At 48.4% G+C, this 27707-nt stretch overlaps 3 protein-coding genes across 11 annotated transcripts in view; all 3 read left to right on the forward strand.

Annotated features, from left to right (window-relative positions):
• The first annotated feature begins 7 nt into the window (after positions 1–7).
• On the forward strand, positions 8–10095 carry Ang (angiogenin). Of its 2 annotated transcripts, none has more exons than XM_051143012.1 (2): positions 8–155; positions 9640–10095. In XM_051143012.1, the coding sequence occupies exon 2, from the start codon at positions 9658–9660 to the stop codon at positions 10093–10095; it is 438 nt and encodes a 145-aa protein (XP_050998969.1). In that variant the 5' UTR covers positions 8–155; positions 9640–9657. The 2 variants fall into 2 exon arrangements, with proteins under 2 accessions (XP_050998969.1, XP_050998968.1); XM_051143011.1 differs by lacking the exon at positions 8–155 and adding an exon at positions 5207–5323.
• On the forward strand, positions 8–26408 carry LOC127186765 (angiogenin-like). 5 transcript variants are annotated; one of them, XM_051143016.1, is made up of 2 exons: positions 8–155; positions 25812–26408. In XM_051143016.1, the coding sequence occupies exon 2, from the start codon at positions 25830–25832 to the stop codon at positions 26265–26267; it is 438 nt and encodes a 145-aa protein (XP_050998973.1). In that variant the 5' UTR covers positions 8–155; positions 25812–25829; the 3' UTR covers positions 26268–26408. The 5 variants fall into 5 exon arrangements, with proteins under 5 accessions (XP_050998973.1, XP_050998971.1, XP_050998974.1 ...); XM_051143014.1 differs by lacking the exon at positions 8–155 and adding an exon at positions 5207–5323; XM_051143017.1 differs by lacking the exon at positions 8–155 and adding an exon at positions 13361–13367.
• Rnase4 (ribonuclease A family member 4) overlaps positions 8–27707 on the forward strand; it is a 32249-nt gene continuing 4549 nt past the window's right edge. Inside the window, exon 1 of one of the 4 annotated variants that reach the window (XM_051143008.1) lies at positions 8–155. The gene's annotated coding sequence lies outside the window, so the exon portion shown is untranslated. Of the gene's footprint in view, positions 156–5208; positions 5324–16119; positions 16268–21336; positions 21452–27707 lie in introns of those variants that run through there. The other 3 variants (XM_051143010.1, XM_051143007.1, XM_051143009.1) reach the window with 3 other exon arrangements.

The following is a 27707-nucleotide window of genomic DNA, read 5'->3' on the forward strand; positions in this document are numbered from 1 at the left end:
CTCTGCACCCCGCCCCAACTGTTTGCGTGGCCAGGCAACCCCGACCTCACCCAGATCCGCGACCAAATTCCAAAGGAACTCATTTCTGCTGTTCGGCACCCGACTAGGAAAGAAGGCGAGAGAAACAAAGCCGCCGCCTCCAGCTCCCAGTGCAGGTGGGTTTCCACTCCTGCCCCTCCGTAGTTTGGCTAGGAGTGGTTTGGCTATGATAGGACAAATGCAGGGCTCCTGGGAGACGACTTCTCGGGTCTGAGTGCGGAGCTGAGATGTGGTAGGGATCAACTCTCGTCAGAGTTGGAGATAACCGATTCCACAGGTCACTTTCCGCAGCTTGGCGGAGTCCAGCGTGGACGGCCCTTGTGTAGAACCCAGCCTCAGAGGGGACCACCTGCGGATGGAGGAGTTCCAAGAACCCTGTGTTTGCGTGCATAAGGAAGATTTGTAGGTTCCTGGGTTGATATCAGATTTGTGAAACAGGCTTGCAAAGCTTGTGCGTGCATAACTGGTGTTTTCGTTTTCTATTTCCTGTCTCTCTCCTTCACTCATCCTTAAGTGTGTTACGCAACTTTTGGAGACGTGTCAACAGCCTCCTCTAATGTCTTCTTACTGGATGGTTGGGGTTCTCTTGCTCTGAGACAACACATCACACCATAACAGTTGCAATGATGGAGCATCTTTGTTTCAGAAGGACAGTAGAAACCTTGTCCTAACACTGGGACATCTCCAGGGGCCAGAGTCTATGACAGCAGTAATCTTACAGTCAGTCCATGCATGCAACCACTAGAAGCCTCAGTGGCCAGCCCCAGGCCAACTCCCGAAAGCAGCTTCAGCCACTCAAAGAGCGAGCACCACCCGGCTCTGAGCCCGTTGGTACCGCTAACCACGGAGGTTTTAATAATTCAAGAAACTCCATGCTGATAAAAAGAGGAAAGTCAAATGTTTGGGAGATTTATGGAAATATCATTGCTGGTTTTCTTTAAATGATTTTCAGTACTACCTTAAACATTTGGTTTCGATTTTTCTATAAATCCTTCCAGTGGGATGTAAAAGTTGTGTCGTGTGTGTGGAAGCTTCTAGTCACCGGACCGTCAAAAGCACCTTGGTCAGTTAATGTCTCTTTCTTTGTTCTTCAGCTTCCTCTTTTGTAAAATGAAGGTTGAGAGATGGTCGCAGGCTGCCCCTGTTCTCATCTTGATGGTGCGGGTGGTGGGATGTTGGTAACAGATTCAGAGAGTGTGGCGCTGAAGCGTCCTCTAACAGGGCATGTTTAGAAACAGAGGGCTAGCTGTGGTCAGAGACCAGGCCTGGAAGGGTCCTCACTCAGGAATGTCACCACCTGTGGGAGTGCACTTCTGCGTGAACTTCCCTCTCACCCTTGTTCTCCCTGCATCCCATGAAACGTTCCTGAGGCTGTTAGGGATGGGGGATGGGGGTGGGGGGCATTATTAGTGTGACACCAATCATGGATTAAAAAGTGTACAGAGGATGCAGGCTGGTAAAAACACCTCTGTAAACAGTTGTTTTCAGAGTAACTGCAAGCCAGGAATAGACCAGAAGCCCAGTATGTTGGGAAGTGAATGTTTAATTTGTATCCTGTTTGGAAATTTGTGTTCCCATTAGCCCTCATCCAGTGGTGCCCCCACTTCCTAGGGGTGGTCCTGCCGGGGCTCCTCCTTAGCTGTTACTTCTGCCACTGTTATCATAGCATTGTGAAGGGATTTACACAGCTTGCACACACCTTCCACACTTGCTTCCACAATGAGTCCTAAGGACAGAATCAAGAGGCGGAGATGTGCCAACACTAGATTTACTCCCGTGTCTGTGGAGAAGACACAGACAAAAAAAAATTCCAGGAAAGAGGAATGGCTTTCAAGCTAAAACCTTTTTTAAACAATACTTTTTAAATTTGGCAGTTGTTTTATATGACTTAAAATTCCTGAGGCTGGAGAGATGGCTCAGTGGTTAAGAGCACTGACTGCTCTTCCCAGGTTCAAAGGCCAGTACCCATATGGCCGCTGACACCTGTCTGTAACTCCTAAGCTCTGACACCATCACACAGAGATAATACATGCAGACAGAACACCAATGCACATTAAAAAGAAACCTAAAATTGCTGACAAAGATATAACATGCAAAGCCTGGGAATGTGGCTCAATAGTAGTCTGTGTATCATGTATCTATCATTGCCTGGTTCTGAGCCCTGGCAAAACACACACACACACACACACACACACACAGCTTTTTATTCGTAGACTATAATTTCTTGCATCCTAATAAAATACAAAACTTTTTAAACTACCCATTTCTCTTTCAATATGTGCCAAGCTGGAGGGGGGGTGGGAAGAGCCCCAGCTTTTTGTCAGGGATGTGAGCAGGTTCTAAATCCTCTGCGTCACCAGATGAGGGGCCAGGACTTCAGAGAAGGGCCCTGACTGCTGAGAGCCTTTGGCTGTACCCTGCCCCGCATGCTTACACAGCTCCAAAAAGAGGCTGTTGCGTTTGGGCAAGTTAGTGTGTCAGACGAAGGGAATTTTTGTCTGCGCGTGTGCTGTGGGTGAGGGTGAGGCGCCTCTGTTTTCTGTTGTTTATCAGAAAAGGGCCACGCTGACACATCGGCTATGGGAGTTGGCTGATAGTTCCCCTAGGGACTGATGAGGCCATGGGGTGTTGCAATGGGCTGGCTGCTCTCGTCTAACAAATGAGAGTGGCTGATGGCTCTAGAACTCAGTCCCTCCACATCTGTTTAAAGACAATGTGTGATTAATTTAAAGCAGGCACCACCAGACACGGTATGTTTGCACAGTGAGCATGCCAGTGCCTGGTCAGATGCCAATAGAGACAGGCCTCAGCCCCAAAGGCCCTGAGGGCTATTACTTCTCTGTACTTCTGAAACACTTCACATTTTGGCATTGGGCAGAGCAAAGCTTGGCATTTATCAAATGGATGCCTGGACCGAGTGTGCCTGTGCCTTCCTTTCAGGAGATTCTAGTAGCTCAAAGTCACCAAGGCAGGCTACAACGGCTAAGTGGTCTCTTCACACAACTCCAGCCTTGTTTCCTTTCAGCTCACAGTTTGATTAGCATGTGGGGGAGGATGGGGGGTGGAGGACACAAGGACAAAGGAGGGACCGTCAAGCTGGGCCGGGCCTCAGCAAAGCTGACAAGTGTTGAGACTCCTTCCCTGTGCCACCCACTCTTCCTCCTCAAGCTGTCAGCCCTGTTCTTAGGAAGTGTGTCTGTGAGGATGTGCACATTCTGGGCAGCGTTTGGTTGGTTGGTTGGTTAGTTGTTGGTTGGTTGTTGAGACAGGCTTTCTGTGTAGCCTAGCTGTCCTAGAACTAGCTCTGGCCTCAAACTCAAAGAGATCCACCTGCCTCTGCTTCCCAGCGTTGGAACTAAGAGCGTGCTTTTTAAAGACATTTCACTCCTACAGATGTCACTCTGTGGTCAGGAGCAGTAACTCACTGGCGAAGGCAAATCAGCTGACTTCAGCAACTTTTGGAAGGCAATTGCAGAGCCCTCCTCGGGGTCCATTGCAACACCCAGATGGCTCCATGAGTCCCCAGGGGGAAGTATCAGCCAGCTCCCATAGCCAGAAATTGCTCTGCTTAGCAGTCAAGATGATTTAATAACTGCTACCAAATTTTGCATCTCTGAACCTTTAAAGAGAAGTTTGCATGGCTAGAGACTCTAGGTCAATTGGTAGGAATTTACATGTCATAAAAACTATCGAAGTGAGTAAGCAGATGTCCTTCTCTGGAAGTGGTCCACCTGATGGAGAGATAATGAGATTAATTAACTCTCAAAGGAAAGTTGACAGCCTGTTTCTTCAGGTATGGCAACCTGAAGTAAACCAGGTCCATCCCACCCATACTGTGGCAACGCTGTATCAGTAGAGTGTTCCCCAAGTGTCCCCAGTCCAGGTGTGAGCATGCCTGCATGTCAGTCCTCCGGGGCTGCCTGTCACAGCTTTCCTGCTCCACCTTCCGGAGGGAGCTTTGTTCCTGCCACACAGAGGACCAGTCCTGCTGAGAGTGCCTGAAGATGCTCACAGGCTGTCTTCTTCCTCCTGCTAGAGCAAGCACTGTCAACTGGTGCTCTAGCTCTTGTGCCCAGACCCACCTCTAAACATGCCCAGCAGGGTTCTCATGTGGGGAGAGGAGCTTTTCCTCTGCCTCCACCTCTCCTCCTCACGGGCAACCTGCAGGTCTTCCCTGCCCTTCTTTTGCTTTTTAGAAATTAGTGCAGATTTAAGTTGCACACAGATTTCTACCCAAAATGAGGGAGCAAATTCGAGAAATTGACAGAGTGCTAAAATATTGCAATCTTGTCCTACATACAAGATAAATGTATAGCAATTTTTAATTTTTCAAACATTTATTTGCCTTCCGCGTAAGGCCATTTTGCCTCCATGTATGTCTGTGAAGGAGGCATATGCAGTACCTGGAGAGCCCATAAGAAGAAGACATTACTACAAGTGGCCGTGAACCTGCCATATGGGTGCTGAGAACTGAGAAGAGCAGTCAGTGCCCGTAACCACTGAGCTCTCTGCCCATCTCTGAGTATGAGTGTGTGACAACAGTTTTAGTAAACTTCTTCACGACCTCACTGTGTACTTTCTGGGTATTAGATGTCTGACTCACCCCTTGGCTCATCTACTCTTTGATCTTGGCGTTTCCTTATAAGCAGAGCAGATGTGCACAATAGCCTCTTTTCATAGTTCTCATGATGCTTAGTTGTAAACAGCTGGTTTCGCAATTGCACTTTAAGGAGGAGGAGAGGTTGGTGGCCAGGCTTTGTTTCCTGCAGATAGACGAAGAGGACCTGGCATGTATTTCTGGGGCTTGGAGGTGGGAGCACAGCCAGCTCACTCCTTCCTCTAGGTGCCTTCCAAAGCACACCTTCAAGTTGGCGTGAAGAGATGACATGCATCTGCTCTATGGCATATGAACAGTGAAAGCTCAGCCTTATCTTGAGCAAGTGCAAGGACCATGTGCATCAGGAAAGAGGCAGCTTAGGAACCAGAGACCATGTCCAGCAAACACCATGGTCTCTGAACAAATGTCTGGTCCACCGGGTGGTTAATATTTGACCGGGTCATGCTCAGGGAAAAGGTGAATGATTCCTTGTTTGTCCGTGATTAGTGTCCTTGGTTTATGTTTCTGCCAAAGTAAAGATCCTAAGATAAGCTCTCCCCGCCCCTCTCGCGCCAGCACTATATACACCCAGACTGAGAGGCGCCTCTAGCCTCACACGGCAGGACCCTGTCTCCAGGCGCCAATAGCTCACCGTATCTCCAGCTGGAGGGAACCTGGCCAACCTCTGTAAGACCCTTCCTTGTGTGTGCTCTCGCTCTGTTCTTTCTCTGTGTGCTCCTTTTAGCCAGTCATCTATGTTAGTGAAGCCAGTCATCCCTCTGCAGGACTTCTGGGCCCAAACCCACGCATTAAGCAGAAAATGAGTTAAAAGCCTACATCTAAAATGAAAACAGGTTTTGTTTGGGATAGTTTGATTCTGGGTGAGTATAAATTGATGGCATTGAGAACAAGGAGATAAGGATGTAGGAGGGATTCTTAAATTGTGATTTTTAAAAAAATATTAAACCCCCGAAGGCTTGGTAAACCATTTGCTGAAGGGCATCCGAACTGTCTTGTTTCCTTCCATAAGGAGCGTGTGGCTTGGCAGAAATAAAAAAGAAACACCCAAAGCCAGGTGGTGGCAGCAGTGCACACCTGTAATCCCAGCACTCAGGAGGCAGAAGCAGGCCGGTATCTGAGTTCGAGGCCTGCCTGGTCTCCAGAGTGAGTCCAGGATAGCCAGGGCTACACAGAGAAACCCTGTCTCAAAAAACCAAAAGAGAGAAAAGAAAAAAAAGAAAGAAAGAAAGAAAGAAAAACCCCAAACCAGGAAGTATACTTTCAACACTGCTTCCTTCCCATTTCTTTCCTCTAAAAAAAAAAAAAAAAAAATCATTTTTTTGGATGCTCTTTAAAAACTGAGTGGAATGTGTATCAAGACCAAAAGGAGGAAAGATCTGGAGGATGACTAGGCGCCTGGTGTCAGGGCTTCCCTCAGCATTGTTGCTGAGGCTGCACAAAGCAGTGAGGGCAGAGCTACGACAAGGGTGGCCATCGTACGGTCAACCCTGCCGCAGGAAGCTCGTTAATCTCTTGGGCCTGAAGCAATGCCAGTGGAGCGAAACAGAGAATGCTCGTTCCCATAAGGACCATGGGATTGATTTGAGAACTGGTAAAGTGAGGCCGGGCATGGTGCCGCACGCCTTTAATTTCCCAGCACTCGGGAGGCAGAGGCAGGAGGATTGCTGCGAGTTTGAGGCCAGCCTGCTCTACAAAGCAAGTCCAGGAGAGCCAAGGCTACCCAGAGAAACCCTGTCTCTAAAAACAAAAATAACAACAACAACAACAAAAAAGAATGGGTAAGAGGAATCCACAGAAGACTCGGAACAGTGACAGAAAGTCAAATGACAGTCACATGTTGTGTATGTGACTAAGGTTCAGCACTTCTGGCCTTGGTGGATCTAAATCTGCACCTTAAATAATTCATCTCTCACTTGTTTTCTCACAGTTATATTCGGCCTGGATTTGGGGGGGGGGCGATTAAAGTTAAATAAATGAGAGAGGGTTGCAAGAGAGAGGGCAGTGTTGGTCATGGTGAACTGCTGGGATTTGCTTTCTGGGTGTTTTAGAGAGGGCAGTGTTGGTCAGGGTGCACTGCTGCAATTTGCTTTCTGGGTGTTTTAGAGAGAGGGCAGTGTTGGTCAGGGTGCACTGCTGCAATTTGCTTTCTGGGTGTTTTAGAGAAGTGAAGTCATTATAAGTTGGCAAAAATTAATGTGCAATTTCCACTGATTAGAAACAAGTAACCCAAGCCAGGTGTGGTGGTGCACGCACCTTTAATCCCAGCACTCAGGAGGCAGAGGCAGGTTGATCAATGTGAGTTTGAGGTCTACAAAGTAGTCCAGGACAGCCAAGGCTGCACAGAGAAACCCTGTCTCGAAAAAAAAACAAGCAAACGAGAGAGAGAGAGAGAGAGAGAGAGAGAGAGAGAGAGAGAGAGAGAGAGAGAGAGAGAGAAACAAGTAAAGGTGGTGGCTCACACCTTTAATCCTAACACTCGGGAGGCAGAGGCAGCAGAACACTGTGAGTTCAAGACCACCCTGGTCTCAAAGTGAGTCCAGGATAGCCAAGGCTACACAGAGAAACCCGGTCTGGGGTGGGGGGGAGAAAACAGAAACAAGTAACCCCTTTCCTGGCCACTTAGAGAGCTCTCAAAGTCTAAATAGCAAGTACCTTTTCAGGATGCTAACACCCCCGCCCCCGCGTCCCCCTGTACGCTGCCCTGCCCGCCTCGTGTAGTGTTAGTCTGTTGGTGGTACCTGCAACAGAGCTCCTCCAGGAAAGATGTATTTCAGCGAGATTAGACCAAGGCTGCCCTATCACCGCTGTTTTTCCAGTTGGTTCCTTGTCCCATCAACTAGTTTATATAAATCTGTCCCTGCAATCCCGGCATTTGCTGGGTTTGGCTACTGAAACCGATAAAGAATCTATTAGCTTAATGAGAACCTTAGACTTTCAAAGCTAGAGCCCCTCTCACTTACAGATGGTGAAGCATAGGCCTAGGGAGAAAAAGGTAGTTAACCACCAGAGTGACTTTGAGAGTCTGCTGCAAAGCCAGCACTACGATTCAAGGTAAAGAATTCAGACTCCGGCTCAGCTGCAGATTATTCAGCATCAGGAAATAAGGCTGAGTGCATGGCTGTTTGCCCAAGATCACATGAGCAACGGCGTGCTTGGAAACAACAGCCATAAAACCCGATAGCTGGTAAATATCCGCTTTGTGATATCTCAGCATCTGGATCCTTCACGTTGTGGCTTTCGCTTTGGTGTCCTAAATACCTAAAGCCTGGCACATTCGGGCTTACTCAGCGTGCCTAGCATTTACAACGTGTACTCCGAGGCGCTCCTCAAGGGCCAAGCGTCCTCCGACCGAACATGCTTGTCCACTGCTGCCACCTGCTGGTCTTTTGAATATTACCAGCTCTTGTTATTTCGTTTAGGTTAGGAGTAGCCAGGCTGGCCCCAAACTTACAGGTGGATGTGAGCGGCTTAGTGTGGCCTGGAATGCGAACTCAGGCTCTCTGAAGAGAAGTATGAGCTTCTAGCTTTTAACTGCTGAACTGTCTCTGTAGCCCCACCATAGGAGGATTTTTAAGTCTCAGGATGATATTTTTAGTTGTTTAGTTTAGTTTCTCTAAAGAACCAAGGATTTTATCAGAAAACTGCTTGCCGAAAACACCTAAGCATCTCCCAGTTCCAAAATTTCAAATTTTGTAAGAAATGACATCTTTTAAACGTCCTTTAAGGACCTTTGGCCCTAAAACATGCTGTTTGCGACAGATGCGTGTGGGGCAGGGTGAGCTGGGGGTTCTGGAGGTGTGACTGCAGGAAGGAGCCTTCGCTCTCTTCTCCTTTTCAGAGAGATCTTGCGGTGATTGTAAGTCCTTTGGCTTCATGAGAGATCTATTTTGTTTTGCTTTTACGACACTGTAAGGTCACGTGCCTATGGTAACAGCATTATAAGTACAGGAGAGACTAGAATATATTCTCTCAGGTCATCCAAAAAGCCTCCGAAGAACAAGCTCACTTTCTCCTTTTCCCTTCGTAAGAGTCACTTCCAGGCCCACTTCAAGTACCGCACACTTGTTCTGTTCAGTGCACCGCACAGTAACTGCTCCCTGGGAGAAGGAGTCCTGCCCCGCTTCATGGTGATCTCTCACCAGCTTTCCTCCCCAGTGTGGAGCTGACTGGCCTGGAACCCCATCTCAGTAGCCTTGAGGGATCGGCTGTCCCTGTGCTCACAGTACCGTCTATCTCATGTCAGGAGCTCCTATCCCTTCCCCATGGTGCCATAATAAGAGTCTTCTGCATTACCCAGCCTACTGTGGAACTCCATGAGCTCCTATCCCTTCCCCATGGTGCCATAATAAGAGTCTTCTGCTTTACCCAGCCTAGTGTGGAACTCCATGGCTCAAGCAATCCTCCCGTCTCCGTTTGTTAAGTAACCGAGACTTAGAGACACACACCACAGCGCCTGCCCTTGGTTTATCTTACAAGTCTTTGCCTCCTAGGGTCTAATACGGTTCCTGGGCCCAATGGGGACTTAAGTAATGTTTGTTACCAAGTTAAGGAATAGGTGGTGAATTAAGAGTGGAAATGGAGGGCCAAGCATGGCGGTGCACGCCTGTAATCCCAGCACTCGGGAGGCAGAGGCAGGCGGATCGCTGTGAGATCGAGGCCAGCCTGGTCTACAAAGCAAGTGCAGGACAGCCAAGGCTACACAGAGGAAGCCTGTCTCTTACAAAACTTTAAAAAAAAAAGAAAAGAAAAGAATGGAAATGGATCTTGTTATGCTATGGCTGACGATGAACCTACAGAATAGAGAAAGATGCATGTCGGGGAGTGACTGGAGTCAGTTAGAAAGGCCAAAGCAAGGGTGGAATTTAATGGCTGAGGACAACTGATTTCTAATGGTCTATGAGAAGAAAAGTCTCCACCCTTTTCGTCTAAGTTAGAATGTGCTTCCATAGCTCTACCACTCCTGCTTTCTTTGCCCTTGGCAGGAATCTCTGTTGGAAGAGATGGCGATGAGTCTGGCCCCTTTGTTGTTGGTCTTCATGCTGGGTCTGGTTAGCATCCCACCAACTCTGGCTCAGGATGACTCCAGGTTCACAAAATTCCTAACTCAGCATTACGATGCCAGGCCAACAGGCCGTGACGACAGGTACTGTGAAAGGATGATGAGGAGACGAGAGTTGACCCGGCCCTGCAAAGCTGTCAACACCTTTATCCACAGCACGAAGGACAGCATCAAGGCCATCTGTGGAGCGAATGGAGAGCCTTACAGAGGAAACTTAAGAATAAGCAAGTCTCCCTTCCAGGTCACCACCTGCACGCATAATGGAGGGTCGCCCGCCCCCCATGCCGGTACCGAGCTTCCTCGGGGTCCAGAGACCATTGTTGTCAGCTGTGAAGATGGCTTGCCTGTTCACTTCGATGAGTCGGTTGTCCATCTGTAGTCAGCAGATCCCTGGTGCAGACCTGGCTCTGCTTTCTTTTTCATAGCTCATAATAATGGTGGCGACATTCACTGTCGAATCCATTAAAAAGAAACCTAAAATTGCTGACAAAGATATAACATGCAAAGCCTGGGAATGTGCTCAATAGTAGTCTATGTATCCATGTATCTATCATTGCCTGGTTCTGAGCCCTGGCAAAACACACACCACACACCACACACACACACACACAGCTCTTTTATTCGTAGACTAATTTCTTGCATCCTAATAAAAACAAACTTTTAAACTACCCATTTCTCTTTCATATGTGCCAAGCTGAGGGGGGGGTGGGAAGAGCCCCCAGCTTTTTGTCAGGGATGTGAGCAGGTTCTAAATCCTCTGCGTCACCAGATGAGGGGCCGGACTTCAGAGAGGGCCCTGACTGCTGAGAGCCTTTGGCTGTACCCCCCCGCATGCTTACACAGCTCCAAAAAGAGGCTGTTGCGTTTGGGCAAGTTTAGTGTGCAGACGAAGGGAATTTTTGTCTGCGCGTGTGCTTGTGGGTGAGGGTTGAGGCGCCTCTGTTTTCTATTGTTTATCAGAAAAGGGCCACGCTGACACATCGGCTATGGGAGTTGGCTGATAGTCCCCAGGGATCTGATGAGGCCATGGGGTGTTGCAATGGCTGGCTGCTCTCGTCATAACAATGAGATGCGTGATGGCTCTGAACTCAGTCGCCTACACATGCATTGTTAAAGACAATGTGTGATTAATTTACAAGCAGGCACCACCCAGACACGGTAGTTTGCCACAGTGAGCATGCCAGTGCCTGGTCAGATGCCAATAGAGACAGGCCTCAGCCCCAAAGGCCCTGAGGCTATTACTTCTCTGTACTTCTGAAACACTTCACATTTTGGCATTGGGCAGAGCAAAGCTTGGCATTTATCAAATGGATGCCTGGACGAGTGTGCTGTGCCTTCCTTTCAGGAGATTCTAGTAGCTCAAAGTCACCAAGGCAGGCTACAACGGCTAAGTGGTCTCTTCACACAACTCCAGCCTTGTTTCCTTTCAGCTCACAGTTGATTAGCATGTGGGGGAGGATGGGGGGTGGAGGACACAAGGACAAAGGAGGACCGTCAAGCTGGGCTGGGCCTCAGCAAAGCTGACAAGTGTTGAGACTCCTTCCCTGTGCCACCCACTCTTCCTCCTCAAGCTGTCAGCCCTGTTCTTAGGAAGTGTGTCTGTGAGGATGTGCACATTCTGGCAGCGTTTGGTTGGTTGGTTGGTTAGTTGTTGTGGTTGTTGAGACAGGCTTTCTGTGTAGCCTAGCTGTCCTAGAACTAGCTCTGGCCTCAACTCAAAGAGATCCACCTGCCTCTGCTTCCAGCGTTGGAACTAAGAGCGTGCTTTTTAAGGACATTTCACTCTACAGATGTCACTCTGTGGTCAGGAGCAGTAACTCACTGGCGAAGGCAAATCAGCTGACTTCAGCAACTTTTGGAAGGCAATTGCAGAGCCTCCTCGGGGTCCATTGCAACACCCGATGGCTCCATGAGTCCCAGGGGGAAGTATCAGCCAGCTCCCATAGCCAGAAATTGCTCTGCTTAGCAGTCAAGATGATTTAATAACTGCTACCAATTTTGCATCTCTGAACCTTTAAAGAGAAGTTTGCATGGCTAGAGACTCTAGGTCAATTGGTAGGAATTTACATGTCATAAAAACATCGAAGTGAGTAAGCAGATGTCCTTCTCTGGAATGGTCCACCTGATGGAGAGATAATAAGATTAATTAACTCTCAAAGGAAAGTTGACAGCCTGTTTCTTCAGGTATGGCAACCTGAAGTAAACCAGGTCCATCCCACCCATACTGTGGCAACGCTGTATCAGTAGAGTGTTCCCCAAGTGTCCCCAGTCCAGGTGTGAGCATGCCTGCATGTCAGTCCTCCGGGGCTGCCTGTCACAGCTTTCCTGCTCCACCTTCCGGAGGGAGCTTTGTTCCTGCCACACAGAGGACCAGTCCTGCTGAGAGTGCCTGAAGATGCTCACAGGCTGTCTTCTTCCTCCTGCTAGAGCAAGCACTGTCAACTGGTGCTCTAGCTCTTGTGCCCAGACCCACCTCTAAACATGCCCAGCAGGGTTCTCATGTGGGGAGAGGAGCTTTTCCTCTGCCTCCCCTCCTCCTCACGGGCAACCTGCAGGTCTTCCTGCCCTTCTTTTGCTTTTTAGAAATTAGTGCAGATTTAAGTTGCACACAGATTTCTACCCAAAATGAGGGAGCAAATTCGAGAAATTGACAGAGTGCTAAAATATGCAATCTTGTCCCATACAAGATAAATGTATAGCAATTTTTAATTTTTCAAACATTTATTTGCCTTCCGCGTAAGGCCATTTTGCCTCCATGTATGTCTGTGAAGGAGGCATATGCAGTACCTGGAGAGCCCAAGAAGAGAGACATTACTACAAGTGGCCGTGAACCTGCCATATGGGTGCTGAGAACTGAGAAGAGCAGTCAGTGCCCGTAACCACTGAGCTCTCTGCCCATCTCTGAGTATGAGTTGTGACAACAGTTTTAGTAAACTTCTTCACGACCTCACTGTGTACTTTCTGGGGTATTAGATGTCTGACTCACACCCTTGGCTCATCTACTCTTTGATCTTGGCGTTTCCTTATAAGCAGAGCAGATGTGCACAATAGCCTCTTTTCATAGTTCTCATGATGCTAGTTGTAAACAGCTGGTTTCGCAATTGCACTTTAAGGAGGAGGAGAGTTGGTGGCCAGCTTTGTTTCCTGCAGATAGACGAAGAGACTGGCATGTATTTCTGGGCTGTGGAGGAGCACAGCCAGCTCACTCCTCCTCTAGGTGCCTTCCAAAGCACACCTTCAAGTTGGCGTGAAGAGATGACATGCATCTGCTCTATGGCATATGAACAGTGAAAGCTCAGCCTTATCTTGAGCAAGTGCAGGACCATGTGCATCAGGAAAGAGGCAGCTAGGAACCAGAGACCATGTCCAGCAAACACATGGTCTCTGAACAAATGTCTGGTCCACCGGGTGGTAATATTTGACCGGGTCATGCTCAGGGAAAAGGTGAATGATTCCTTGTTTGTCCGTGATTAGTGTCCTTGGTTTATGTTTCTGCCAAAGTAAGATCCTAAGATAAGCTCTCCCCGCCCCTCTCGCGCCAGCACTATATACACCAGACTGAGAGGCGCCTCTAGCCTCACACGGCAGGACCCTGTCTCCAGGCGCCAATAGCTCACCGTATCTCCAGCTGGAGGGAACTGGCCAACCTCTGTAAGACCCTCTTGTGTGTGCTCTCGCTTGTTTCTTTCTCTGTGTGCTCCTTTTAGCCAGTCATCTATGTTAGTGAAGCCAGTCATCCCTCTGCAGGACTTCTGGGCCCAAACCCACGCATTAAGCAGAAATGAGTTAAAAGCCTACACTAAAATGAAAACAGGTTTTGTTGGGATAGTTTGATTCTGGGGAGTATAATTGATGGCATTGAGAACAGGAGATAAGGAGTAGGAGGATTCTTAAATTGTGATTTTTAAAAAAATATTAAACCCCCGAAGGCTTGGTAAACCATTTGCTGAAGGGCATCCGAACTGTCTTGTTTCCTTCCATAAGGAGCGTGTGGCTTGGCAGAAATAAAAAAGAAACACCCAAAGCCAGGTGGTGGCAGCAGTGCACACTGTAATCCCAGCACTCAGGAGGGCAGAAGCAGGCCGGTATCTGAGTTCGAGGCCTGCCTGGCTCCAGAGTGAGTCCAGGATAGCCAGGGCTACACAGAGAAACCCTGTCTCAAAAAACCAAAAGAGAGAAAGAAAAAGAAAGAAAGAAAAAAAGAAAAACCCCAAACCAGGAAGTACTTTCAACACTGCTTCCTTCCCATTTCTTTCCTCTAAAAAAAAAAAAAAAAATCATTTTTTGGATGCTCTTTAAAAACTGAGTGGAATGTGTATCAAGACCAAAGGAGGAAAGATCTGGAGGATGACTAGGCGCCTGGTGTCAGGGCTTCCTCTCAGCATTGTTGCTGAGGCTACCAAGCAGTGAGGGCAGAGCTACGACAAGGGTGGCCATCGTTCGGTCAACCCTGCCGCAGGAAGCTCGTTAATCTCTTGGGCCTGAAGCAATGCCAGTGGAGCGAAACAGAGAATGCTCGTTCCATAAGGACCATGGATTGATTTGAGAACTGGTAAAGTGAGGCCGGGCATGGTGCCGCACGCCTTTAATTTCCCAGCACTCGGGAGGCAGAGGCAGGAGGATTGCTGCGATTTGAGGCCAGCCTGCTCTACAAAGCAAGTCCAGGAGAGCCAAGGCTACCCAGAGAAACCCTGTCTCTAAAAAACAAATAACAACAACAACAACAAAAAAGAATGGGTAAGAGGAATCCACAGAAGACTCGGAACAGTGACAGAAAGTCAAATGACAGTCACATGTTGTGTATGTGACTAGGTTCAGCACTTCTGGCCTTGGTGGATCTAAATCTGCACCTTAAATATTCATCTCTCACTTGTTTCTCACAGTTATATTCGGCCTGGATTTGGGGGGGGGGCGATTAAAGTTAAATAAATGAGAGAGGGTTGCAAGAGAGAGGGCAGTGTTGGTCATGGGGTTTTTTTTGAGACTGCTGGGATTTCTTTCTGGGTGTTTTAGAGAGGGCAGTGTTGGTCAGGGTGCACTGCTGCAATTTGCTTTCTGGGTGTTTTAGAGAGAGGGCAGTGTTGGTCGGTGCACTGCTGCAATTGCTTTCTGGTGTTTTAGAGAAGTGAAGTCATTATAAGTTGGCAAAATTAATGTGCAATTTCCACTGATTAGAAACAAGTAACCCAAGCCAGGTGTGGTGGTGCACGCACCTTAATCCCAGCACTCAGGAGGCAGAGGCAGGTTGATCAATGTGAGTTTGAGGTCTACAAAGTAGTCCAGGACAGCCAAGGCGCACAGAGAAAACCCTGTCTCGAAAAAAAAACAAAAAAGCAAACGAGAGGAGAGAGAGAGAGAGAGTAGAGGAGAGAGAGAGAGAAGAGAGAGAGAGAGAGAGAACAAGTAAAGGTGGTGGCTCACACCTTTAATCCTAACACTCGGGAGGCAGAGGCAGCAGAACACTGTGAGTTCAAGACCACCCTGGTCTACAAAGTGAGTCCAGGATAGCCAAGGCTACACAGAGAAACCCGGTCTGGGGGTGGGGGGGAGAAACAGAAACAAGTAACCCCTTTCCTGGCCACTTAGAGAGCTCTCAAAGTCAAATAGCAAGTACCTTTTCAGGATGCTAACACCCCGCCCCCGCGTCCCCCTGTACGCTGCCCTGCCGCCTCGTGTAGTGTTAGTCTGTTGGTGGTACCTGCAACAGAGCTCCTCCAGGAAAGATGTATTTCAGCGAGATTAGACCAAGGCTGCCCTATCACCGCTGTTTTTCCAGTTGGTTCCTTGTCCCATCAACTAGTTTATATAAATCTGTCCCTGCAATCCGGCATTTGCTGGGTTTGGCTACTGAAACCGATAAAGAATCTATTAGCTTAATGAGAACCTTAGACTTTCAAAGCTAGAGCCCCTCTCACTACAGATGGTGAAGCATAGGCCTAGGGAGAAAAAGGTAGTTAACCACCAGAGTGACTTTGTTCAAATCCCGGACGAGCCCTGTGCCTTTTATTTATTTTCTTTCTTTTAAAACCACTACTGGGAAATGCTCACTTCTCTATAAATTTTTCGTGCGTTGACAATCCTGCAAAAGGGGACGATGCCACATACTATATAAAGGACTGGCTGGCAGCACCGAATTCCCAGGTCCCTGGAGCTCTCCGCGGGAGCCGTCCAGTGTCCCCCTGGCTCTCGGCGCAACTGCGGCTGGTGTTCCTCCGTAGCAGTCATTCAGACAGCTACCAGTCCGGTTCCTGTGCCGAAACAAACCCACGTTGGTTGTCTGCTTAGAGGTTGGGGTTACTGTTTTAGGGTTTGAAGGCAGGCTCAGCGGGGAGGGGCATCCTTGGAGAAATGGGGTGCGGTCCCAGCCACTGAGGTTGGAACGCCCACCCTCTGCTCCTCTGCACCCCGCCCCAACTGTTTGCGTGGCCAGGCAACCCCGACCTCACCCAGATCCGCGACCAAATTCCAAAGGAACTCATTTCTGCTGTTCGGCACCCGACTAGGAAAGAAGGCGAGAGAAACAAAGCCGCCGCCTCCAGCTCCCAGTGCAGGTGGGTTTCCACTCCTGCCCCTCCGTAGTTTGGCTAGGAGTGGTTTGGCTATGATAGGACAAATGCAGGGCTCCTGGGAGACGACTTCTCGGGTCTGAGTGCGGAGCTGAGATGTGGTAGGGATCAACTCTCGTCAGAGTTGGAGATAACCGATTCCACAGGTCACTTTCCGCAGCTTGGCGGAGTCCAGCGTGGACGGCCTTGTGTAGAACCCAGCCTCAGAGGGGACCACCTGCGGATGGAGGAGTTCCAAGAACCCTGTGTTTGCGTGCATAAGGAAGATTTGTAGGTTCCTGGGTTGATATCAGATTTGTGAAACAGGCTTGCAAAGCTTGTGCGTGCATAACTGGTGTTTTCGTTTTCTATTTCCTGTCTCTCTCCTTCACTCATCCTTAAGTGTGTTACGCAACTTTTGGAGACGTGTCAACAGCCTCCTCTATGTCTTCTTACTGGATGGTTGGGGTTCTCTTGCTCTGAGACAACACATCACACCATAACAGTTGCAATGATGGAGCATCTTTGTTTCAGAAGGACAGTAGAAACCTTGTCCTAACACTGGGACATCTCCAGGGGCCAGAGTCTATGACAGCAGTAATCTTACAGTCAGTCCATGCATGCAACCACTAGAAGCCTCAGTGGCCAGCCCCAGGCCAACTCCCGAAAGCAGCTTCAGCCACTCAAAGAGCGAGCACCACCCGGCTCTGAGCCCGTTGGTACCGCTAACCACGGAGGTTTTAATAATTCAAGAAACTCCATGCTGATAAAAAGAGGAAAGTCAAATGTTTGGGAGATTTATGGAAATATCATTGCTGGTTTTCTTTAAATGATTTTCAGTACTACCTTAAACATTTGGTTTCGATTTTTCTATAAATCCTTCCAGTGGGATGTAAAAGTTGTGTCGTGTGTGTGGAAGCTTCTAGTCACCGGACCGTCAAAAGCACCTTGGTCAGTTAATGTCTCTTTCTTTGTTCTTCAGCTTCCTGTTTTGTAAAATGAAGGTTGAGAGATGGTCGCAGGCTGCCCCTGTTCTCATCTTGATGGTGCGGGTGGTGGGATGTTGGTAACAGATTCAGAGAGTGTGGCGCTGAAGCGTCCTCTAACAGGGCATGTTTAGAAACAGAGGGCTAGCTGTGGTCAGGACCAGGCCTGGAAGGGTCCTCACTCAGGAATGTCACCACCTGTGGGAGTGCACTTCTGCGTGAACTTCCCTCTCACCCTTGTTCTCCCTGCATCCCATGAAACGTTCCTGAGGCTGTTAGGGATGGGGGATGGGGGTGGGGGGCATTATTAGTGTGACACCAATCATGGATTAAAAAGTGTACAGAGGATGCAGGCTGGTAAAAACACCTCTGTAAACAGTTGTTTTCAGAGTAACTGCAAGCCAGGAATAGACCAGAAGCCCAGTATGTTGGGAAGTGAATGTTTAATTTGTATCCTGTTTGGAAATTTGTGTTCCCATTAGCCCTCATCCAGTGGTGCCCCCACTTCCTAGGGGTGGTCCTGCCGGGGCTCCTCCTTAGCTGTTACTTCTGCCACTGTTATCATAGCATTGTGAAGGGATTTACACAGCTTGCACACACCTTCCACACTTGCTTCCACAATGAGTCCTAAGGACAGAATCAAGAGGCGGAGATGTGCCAACACTAGATTTACTCCCGTGTCTGTGGAGAAGACACAGACAAAAAAAAATTCCAGGAAAGAGGAATGGCTTTCAAGCTAAAACCTTTTTTAAACAATACTTTTTAAATTTGGCAGTTGTTTTATATGACTTAAAATTCCTGAGGCTGGAGAGATGGCTCAGTGGTTAAGAGCACTGACTGCTCTTCCCAGGTTCAAAGGCCAGTACCCATATGGCCGCTGACACCTGTCTGTAACTCCTAAGCTCTGACACCATCACACAGAGATAATACATGCAGACAGAACACCAATGCACATTAAAAAGAAACCTAAAATTGCTGACAAAGATATAACATGCAAAGCCTGGGAATGTGGCTCAATAGTAGTCTGTGTATCATGTATCTATCATTGCCTGGTTCTGAGCCCTGGCAAAACACACACACACACACACACACACACACACACACACACACACACACACACAGCTTTTTATTCGTAGACTATAATTTCTTGCATCCTAATAAAATACAAAACTTTTTAAACTACCCATTTCTCTTTCAATATGTGCCAAGCTGGAGGGGGGGTGGGAAGAGCCCCAGCTTTTTGTCAGGGATGTGAGCAGGTTCTAAATCCTCTGCGTCACCAGATGAGGGGCCAGGACTTCAGAGAAGGGCCCTGACTGCTGAGAGCCTTTGGCTGCACCCTGCCCCGCATGCTTACACAGCTCCAAAAAGAGGCTGTTGCGTTTGGGCAAGTTAGTGTGTCAGACGAAGGGAATTTTTGTCTGCGCGTGTGCTGTGGGTGAGGGTGAGGCGCCTCTGTTTTCTGTTGTTTATCAGAAAAGGGCCACGCTGACACATCGGCTATGGGAGTTGGCTGATAGTTCCCCTAGGGACTGATGAGGCCATGGGGTGTTGCAATGGGCTGGCTGCTCTCGTCTAACAAATGAGTGGCTGATGGCTCTAGAACTCAGTGCCTCCACATCTGTTTAAAGACAATGTGTGATTAATTTAAAGCAGGCACCACCAGACACGGTATGTTTGCACAGTGAGCATGCCAGTGCCTGGTCAGATGCCAATAGAGACAGGCCTCAGCCCCAAAGGCCCTGAGGGCTATTACTTCTCTGTACTTCTGAAACACTTCACATTTTGGCATTGGGCAGAGCAAAGCTTGGCATTTATCAAATGGATGCCTGGACCGAGTGTGCCTGTGCCTTCCTTTCAGGAGATTCTAGTAGCTCAAAGTCACCAAGGCAGGCTACAACGGCTAAGTGGTCTCTTCACACAACTCCAGCCTTGTTTCCTTTCAGCTCACAGTTTGATTAGCATGTGGGGGAGGATGGGGGGTGGAGGACACAAGGACAAAGGAGGGACCGTCAAGCTGGGCCGGGCCTCAGCAAAGCTGACAAGTGTTGAGACTCCTTCCCTGTGCCACCCACTCTTCCTCCTCAAGCTGTCAGCCCTGTTCTTAGGAAGTGTGTCTGTGAGGATGTGCACATTCTGGGCAGCGTTTGGTTGGTTGGTTGGTTAGTTGTTGGTTGGTTGTTGAGACAGGCTTTCTGTGTAGCCTAGCTGTCCTAGAACTAGCTCTGGCCTCAAACTCAAAGAGATCCACCTGCCTCTGCTTCCCAGCGTTGGAACTAAGAGCGTGCTTTTTAAGACATTTCACTCCTACAGATGTCACTCTGTGGTCAGGAGCAGTAACTCACTGGCGAAGGCAAATCAGCTGACTTCAGCAACTTTTGGAAGGCAATTGCAGAGCCCTCCTCGGGGTCCATTGCAACACCCAGATGGCTCCATGAGTCCCCAGGGGGAAGTATCAGCCAGCTCCCATAGCCAGAAATTGCTCTGCTTAGCAGTCAAGATGATTTAATAACTGCTACCAAATTTTGCATCTCTGAACCTTTAAAGAGAAGTTTGCATGGCTAGAGACTCTAGGTCAATTGGTAGGAATTTACATGTCATAAAAACTATCGAAGTGAGTAAGCAGATGTCCTTCTCTGGAAGTGGTCCACCTGATGGAGAGATAATGAGATTAATTAACTCTCAAAGGAAAGTTGACAGCCTGTTTCTTCAGGTATGGCAACCTGAAGTAAACCAGGTCCATCCCACCCATACTGTGGCAACGCTGTATCAGTAGAGTGTTCCCCAAGTGTCCCCAGTCCAGGTGTGAGCATGCCTGCATGTCAGTCCTCCGGGGCTGCCTGTCACAGCTTTCCTGCTCCACCTTCCGGAGGGAGCTTTGTTCCTGCCACACAGAGGACCAGTCCTGCTGAGAGTGCCTGAAGATGCTCACAGGCTGTCTTCTTCCTCCTGCTAGAGCAAGCACTGTCAACTGGTGCTCTAGCTCTTGTGCCCAGACCCACCTCTAAACACGCCCAGCAGGGTTCTCATGTGGGGAGAGGAGCTTTTCCTCTGCCTCCACCTCTCCTCCTCACGGGCAACCTGCAGGTCTTCCCTGCCCTTCTTTTGCTTTTTAGAAATTAGTGCAGATTTAAGTTGCACACAGATTTCTACCCAAAATGAGGGAGCAAATTCGAGAAATTGACAGAGTGCTAAAATATTGCAATCTTGTCCTACATACAAGATAAATGTATAGCAATTTTTAATTTTTCAAACATTTATTTGCCTTCCGCGTAAGGCCATTTTGCCTCCATGTATGTCTGTGAAGGAGGCATATGCAGTACCTGGAGAGCCCATAAGAAGAAGACATTACTACAAGTGGCCGTGAACCTGCCATATGGGTGCTGAGAACTGAGAAGAGCAGTCAGTGCCCGTAACCACTGAGCTCTCTGCCCATCTCTGAGTATGAGTGTGTGACAACAGTTTTAGTAAACTTCTTCACGACCTCACTGTGTACTTTCTGGGTATTAGATGTCTGACTCACCCCTTGGCTCATCTACTCTTTGATCTTGGCGTTTCCTTATAAGCAGAGCAGATGTGCACAATAGCCTCTTTTCATAGTTCTCATGATGCTTAGTTGTAAACAGCTGGTTTCGCAATTGCACTTTAAGGAGGAGGAGAGGTTGGTGGCCAGGCTTTGTTTCCTGCAGATAGATGAAGAGGACCTGGCATGTATTTCTGGGGCTTGGAGGTGGGAGCACAGCCAGCTCACTCCTTCCTCTAGGTGCCTTCCAAAGCACACCTTCAAGTTGGCGTGAAGAGATGACATGCATCTGCTCTATGGCATATGAACAGTGAAAGCTCAGCCTTATCTTGAGCAAGTGCAAGGACCATGTGCATCAGGAAAGAGGCAGCTTAGGAACCAGAGACCATGTCCAGCAAACACCATGGTCTCTGAACAAATGTCTGGTCCACCGGGTGGTTAATATTTGACCGGGTCATGCTCAGGGAAAAGGTGAATGATTCCTTGTTTGTCCGTGATTAGTGTCCTTGGTTTATGTTTCTGCCAAAGTAAAGATCCTAAGATAAGCTCTCCCCGCCCCTCTCGCGCCAGCACTATATACACCCAGACTGAGAGGCGCCTCTAGCCTCACACGGCAGGACCCTGTCTCCAGGCGCCAATAGCTCACCGTATCTCCAGCTGGAGGGAACCTGGCCAACCTCTGTAAGACCCTTCCTTGTGTGTGCTCTCGCTCTGTTCTTTCTCTGTGTGCTCCTTTTAGCCAGTCATCTATGTTAGTGAAGCCAGTCATCCCTCTGCAGGACTTCTGGGCCCAAACCCACGCATTAAGCAGAAAATGAGTTAAAAGCCTACATCTAAAATGAAAACAGGTTTTGTTTGGGATAGTTTGATTCTGGGTGAGTATAAATTGATGGCATTGAGAACAAGGAGATAAGGATGTAGGAGGGATTCTTAAATTGTGATTTTTAAAAAAATATTAAACCCCCGAAGGCTTGGTAAACCATTTGCTGAAGGGCATCCGAACTGTCTTGTTTCCTTCCATAAGGAGCGTGTGGCTTGGCAGAAATAAAAAAGAAACACCCAAAGCCAGGTGGTGGCAGCAGTGCACACCTGTAATCCCAGCACTCAGGAGGCAGAAGCAGGCCGGTATCTGAGTTCGAGGCCTGCCTGGTCTCCAGAGTGAGTCCAGGATAGCCAGGGCTACACAGAGAAACCCTGTCTCAAAAAACCAAAAGAGAGAAAAGAAAAACCCCAAACCAGGAAGTATACTTTCAACACTGCTTCCTTCCCATTTCTTTCCTCTAAAAAAAAAAAAAAATCATTTTTTTGGATGCTCTTTAAAAACTGAGTGGAATGTGTATCAAGACCAAAGGAGGAAAGATCTGGAGGATGACTAGGCGCCTGGTGTCAGGGCTTCCCTCAGCATTGTTGCTGAGCTGCACCAAAGCAGTGAGGGCAGAGCTACGACAAGGGTGGCCATCGTGCGGTCAACCCTGCCGCAGGAAGCTCGTTAATCTCTTGGGCCTGAAGCAATGCCAGTGGAGCGAAACAGAGAATGCTCGTTCCCATAAGGACCATGCGATTGATTTGAGAACTGGTAAAGTGAGGCCGGGCATGGTGCCGCACGCCTTTAATTTCCCAGCACTCGGGAGGCAGAGGCAGGAGGATTGCTGCGAGTTTGAGGCCAGCCTGCTCTACAAAGCAAGTCCAGGAGAGCCAAGGCTACCCAGAGAAACCCTGTCTCTAAAAACAAAAATAACAACAACAACAAGAAAAAAGAATGGGTAAGAGGAATCCACAGAAGACTCGGAACAGTGACAGAAAGTCAAATGACAGTCACATGTTGTGTATGTGACTAAGGTTCAGCACTTCTGGCCTTGGTGGATCTAAATCTGCACCTTAAATAATTCATCTCTCACTTGTTTTCTCACAGTTATATTCGGCCTGGATTTGGGGGGGGGGCGATTAAAGTTAAATAAATGAGAGAGGGTTGCAAGAGAGAGGGCAGTGTTGGTCATGGTGAACTGCTGGGATTTGCTTTCTGGGTGTTTTAGAGAGAGGGCAGTGTTGGTCAGGGTGCAGTGCTGGGATTTGCTTTCTGGGTGTTTTAGAGAGGGCAGTGTTGGTCAGGGTGCACTGCTGCAATTTGCTTTCTGGGTGTTTTAGAGAGAGGGCAGTGTTGGTCAGGGTGCACTGCTGCAATTTGCTTTCTGGGTGTTTTAGAGAAGTGAAGTCATTATAAGTTGGCAAAAATTAATGTGCAATTTCCACTGATTAGAAACAAGTAACCCAAGCCAGGTGTGGTGGTGCACGCACCTTTAATCCCAGCACTCAGGAGGCAGAGGCAGGTTGATCAATGTGAGTTTGAGGTCTACAAAGTAGTCCAGGACAGCCAAGGCTGCACAGAGAAAACCCTGTCTCGAAAAAAAAACAAGCAACAAGAGAGAGAGAGAGAGAGAGAGAGAGAGAGAGAGAGAGAGAGAGAGAGAGAGAGAGAGAGAGAGAGAGAAACAAGTAAAGGTGGTGGCTCACACCTTTAATCCTAACACTCGGGAGGCAGAGGCAGGCAGAACACTGTGAGTTCAAGACCACCCTGGTCTACAAAGTGAGTCCAGGATAGCCAAGGCTACACAGAGAAACCCGGTCTGGGGGTGGGGGGGAGAAACAGAAACAAGTAACCCCTTTTCCTGGCCACTTAGAGAGCTCTCAAAGTCTAAATAGCAAGTACCTTTTCAGGATGCTAACACCCCCGCCCCCGCGTCCCCCTGTACGCTGCCCTGCCCGCCTCGTGTAGTGTTAGTCTGTTGGTGGTACCTGCAACAGAGCTCCTCCAGGAAAGATGTATTTCAGCGAGATTAGACCAAGGCTGCCCTATCACCGCTGTTTTTCCAGTTGGTTCCTTGTCCCATCAACTAGTTTATATAAATCTGTCCCTGCAATCCCGGCATTTGCTGGGTTTGGCTACTGAAACCGATAAAGAATCTATTAGCTTAATGAGAACCTTAGACTTTCAAAGCTAGAGCCCCTCTCACTTACAGATGGTGAAGCATAGGCCTAGGGAGAAAAAGGTAGTTAACCACCAGAGTGACTTTGAGAGTCTGCTGCAAAGCCAGCACTACGATTCAAGGTAAAGAATTCAGACTCCGGCTCAGCTGCAGATTATTCAGCATCAGGAAATAAGGCTGAGTGCATGGCTGTTTGCCCAAGATCACATGAGCAACGGCGTGCTTGGAAACAACAGCCATAAAACCCGATAGCTGGTAAATATCCGCTTTGTGATATCTCAGCATCTGGATCCTTCACGTTGTGGCTTTCGCTTTGGTGTCCTAAATACCTAAAGCCTGGCACATTCGGGCTTACTCAGCGTGCCTAGCATTTACAACGTGTACTCCGAGGCGCTCCTCAAGGGCCAAGCGTCCTCCGACCGAACATGCTTGTCCACTGCTGCCACCTGCTGGTCTTTTTGAATATTACCAGCTCTTGTTATTTCGTTTAGGTTAGGAGTAGCCAGGCTGGCCCCAAACTTACAGGTGGATGTGAGCGGCTTAGTGTGGCCTGGAATGCGAACTCAGGCTCTCTGAAGAGAAGTATGAGCTTCTAGCTTTTAACTGCTGAACTGTCTCTGTAGCCCCACCATAGGAGGATTTTTAAGTCTCAGGATGATATTTTTAGTTGTTTAGTTTAGTTTCTCTAAAGAACCAAGGATTTTATCAGAAACTGCTTGCCGAAAACACCTAAGCATCTCCCAGTTTCCAAAATTTCAAATTTTGTAAGAAATGACATCTTTTAAACGTCCTTTAAGGACCTTTGGCCCTAAAACATGCTGTTTGCGACAGATGCGTGTGGGGCAGGGTGAGCTGGGGGTTCTGGAGGTGTGACTGCAGGAAGGAGCCTTCGCTCTCTTCTCCTTTTCAGAGAGATCTTGCGGTGAATTGTAAGTCCTTTGGCTTCATGAGAGATCTATTTTGTTTTGCTTTTACGACACTGTAAGGTCACGTGCCTATGGTAACAGCATTATAAGTACAGGAGAGACTAGAATATATTCTCTCAGGTCATCCAAAAAGCCTCCGAAGAACAAGCTCACTTTCTCCTTTTCCCTTCGTAAGAGTCACTTCCAGGCCCACTTCAAGTACCGCACACTTGTTCTGTTCAGTGCACCGCACAGTAACTGCTCCCTGGGAGAAGGAGTCCTGCCCCCGCTTCATGGTGATCTCTCACCAGCTTTCCTCCCCAGTGTGGAGCTGACTGGCCTGGAACCCCATCTCAGTAGCCTTGAGGGATCGGCTGTCCCTGTGCTCACAGTACCGTCTATCTCATGTCAGGAGCTCCTATCCCTTCCCCATGGTGCCATAATAAGAGTCTTCTGCATTACCCAGCCTACTGTGGAACTCCATGAGCTCCTATCCCTTCCCCATGGTGCCATAATAAGAGTCTTCTGCTTTACCCAGCCTAGTGTGGAACTCCATGGCTCAAGCAATCCTCCCGTCTCCGTTTGTTAAGTAACCGAGACTTAGAGACACACACCACAGCGCCTGCCCTTGGTTTATCTTACAAGTCTTTGCCTCCTAGGGTCTAATACGGTTCCTGGGCCCAATGGGGACTTAAGTAATGTTTGTTACCAAGTTAAGGAATAGGTGGTGAATTAAGAGTGGAAATGGAGGGCCAAGCATGGCGGTGCACGCCTGTAATCCCAGCACTCGGGAGGCAGAGGCAGGCGGATCGCTGTGAGATCGAGGCCAGCCTGGTCTACAAAGCAAGTGCAGGACAGCCAAGGCTACACAGAGGAAGCCTGTCTCTTACAAAACTTTAAAAAAAAAAGAAAAGAAAAGAATGGAAATGGATCTTGTTATGCTATGGCTGACGATGAACCTACAGAATAGAGAAAGATGCATGTCGGGGAGTGACTGGAGTCAGTTAGAAAGGCCAAAGCAAGGGTGGAATTTAATGGCTGAGGACAACTGATTTCTAATGGTCTATGAGAAAGAAAAGTCTCCACCCTTTTCGTCTAAGTTAGAATGTGCTTCCATAGCTCTACCACTCCTGCTTTCTTTGCCCTTGGCAGGAATCTCTGTTGGAAGAGATGGCGATGAGTCTGGCCCCTTTGTTGTTGGTCTTCATGCTGGGTCTGGTTAGCATCCCACCAACTCTGGCTCAGGATGACTCCAGGTTCACAAAATTCCTAACTCAGCATTACGATGCCAGGCCAACAGGCCGTGACGACAGGTACTGTGAAAGGATGATGAGGAGACGAGAGTTGACCCGGCCCTGCAAAGCTGTCAACACCTTTATCCACAGCACGAAGGACAGCATCAAGGCCATCTGTGGAGCGAATGGAGAGCCTTACAGAGGAAACTTAAGAATAAGCAAGTCTCCCTTCCAGGTCACCACCTGCACGCATAATGGAGGGTCGCCCCGCCCCCCATGCCGGTACCGAGCTTCCTCGGGGTCCAGAGACATTGTTGTCGGCTGTGAAGATGGCTTGCCTGTTCACTTCGATGAGTCGTTTGTCCATCTGTAGTCAGCAGATCCCTGGTGCAGACCTGGCTCTGCTTTCTTTTTCATAGCTCATAATAATGGTGGCGACATTCACTGTCGGGGGCCAGAAAATGAGCTTCCTGAAGCATACTCCTGATTACAGTGCACATAAATAAAGGTGTCTCGAAAGCCATTCAGAGTCCGGTCTGGAGGAGTCGCTTGTTCACTTGTTCCCAGTTAACTCAGCTCTTTCTGTTGCCTCTACTCAGCTGCACCCCGCAGGAAGGGGCTGGAACAGAGAGCATCTTCCTTATCTGTCAGGCGGTGATAAGAAGGCAGGCTTTATCATTCTATGGTGCTGTTGACTGTGAGTCAGCACAGGATAGGAAATCTTCAAGGGGCAAATAGTCTATTAAGTAATAGGTCACAAAAGGAGCCCTTAGGGGAAGGAGTTTAAGATCAAGAGCCAACAAGCCAAAGATACTTTCCCCTCCCCTCTCTCTCACACATAACACAGCATGAGACTGTCACTGGTGGGGGGGGGCACACAACTCCAAGCTGTCATCCTCAGCAACCTAGTGAGTCTCCTTAATTTTTTTAGGGACCTCAACTCTGTACAAACCAGATTCATATTTTCATGCAAGAAAAAAAATGTCGAGACTAGCCTGCATGAAGCAGGGTTGAAGTTTTTGTTTGTTTTTGCTTTTGCTGTTTTGTTTTGTTTTGTTTTGTTCTAAATCAATGATAATTTTAACATAGACTGTCAGCATAAAAGTTGTAAGAGAGGCACTCAGAAAGTGAGGCATACCCAAATGCGGTGTGGGCCCCCCAACAGAGAGTCATGCATAATTACCTTAGTATTAATATATGCACAATTGGGGTGCCTCTCAAGTCACACCTTAACAGGTTGTTTGGACATCCCTCCTCTCTCTCTCTCTCTCTCTCTCTCTCTCTCTCTCTCTCTCTCTCTCTAAAATACTACTTATTTTATGTGTACCTTGTTTTATTATATGTGCTTTGCCTGCATGCATGCCTGTGTGCCACATGTGTGCCTGGTGCCCAGAGAGGTCAGAAGAGGTGTTGGGTCCCCTGGAACTGGAGTTATGAATGCTTGTGGCAAATGCTGGGGCCCAAACCCAAGTCCCCTGCAAAACAGCTGGAATTCTTAGCTGCTGAGCCACCTCAGGCCCCCTTTTCTCTGTCTTCTGACAGGTGGGGTCAGAGGGGGGCTCAGGGGTCTTGGGTGGAATTATAATCTGCGAAGGTGGAATCAGGAACCTCCAGAGTTGCTGTCCTCGAAAAGGAGGTTTCATCTTGGATTCTTGGAAAATGCAGGTTTACAGCTGGCAAGGGGGGATGGCCTAAAGCAGTTGTTATTTACCATGAAACATCTGCTTCCCAGACTGACAAGAGAAGGCCTTCTGTCCCATCTCAAATTTTCCATTTTGTCCACGGAGTGTCTCTTTCTTATCTCAAGCAAGGA

This window comes from Acomys russatus, chromosome 3, assembly GCF_903995435.1.
Source record: "Acomys russatus chromosome 3, mAcoRus1.1, whole genome shotgun sequence".
Taxonomy (NCBI): Eukaryota; Metazoa; Chordata; class Mammalia; order Rodentia; family Muridae; genus Acomys; species Acomys russatus.

Bases quoted from the DNA above. Each gene is read 5' to 3' on its own strand.
- Ang (XM_051143012.1), top strand. From the start codon at position 9,658: ATGGCGATGAGTCTGGCCCCTTTGTTGTTGGTCTTCATGCTGGGTCTG.
- LOC127186765 (XM_051143016.1), top strand. From the start codon at position 25,830: ATGGCGATGAGTCTGGCCCCTTTGTTGTTGGTCTTCATGCTGGGTCTG.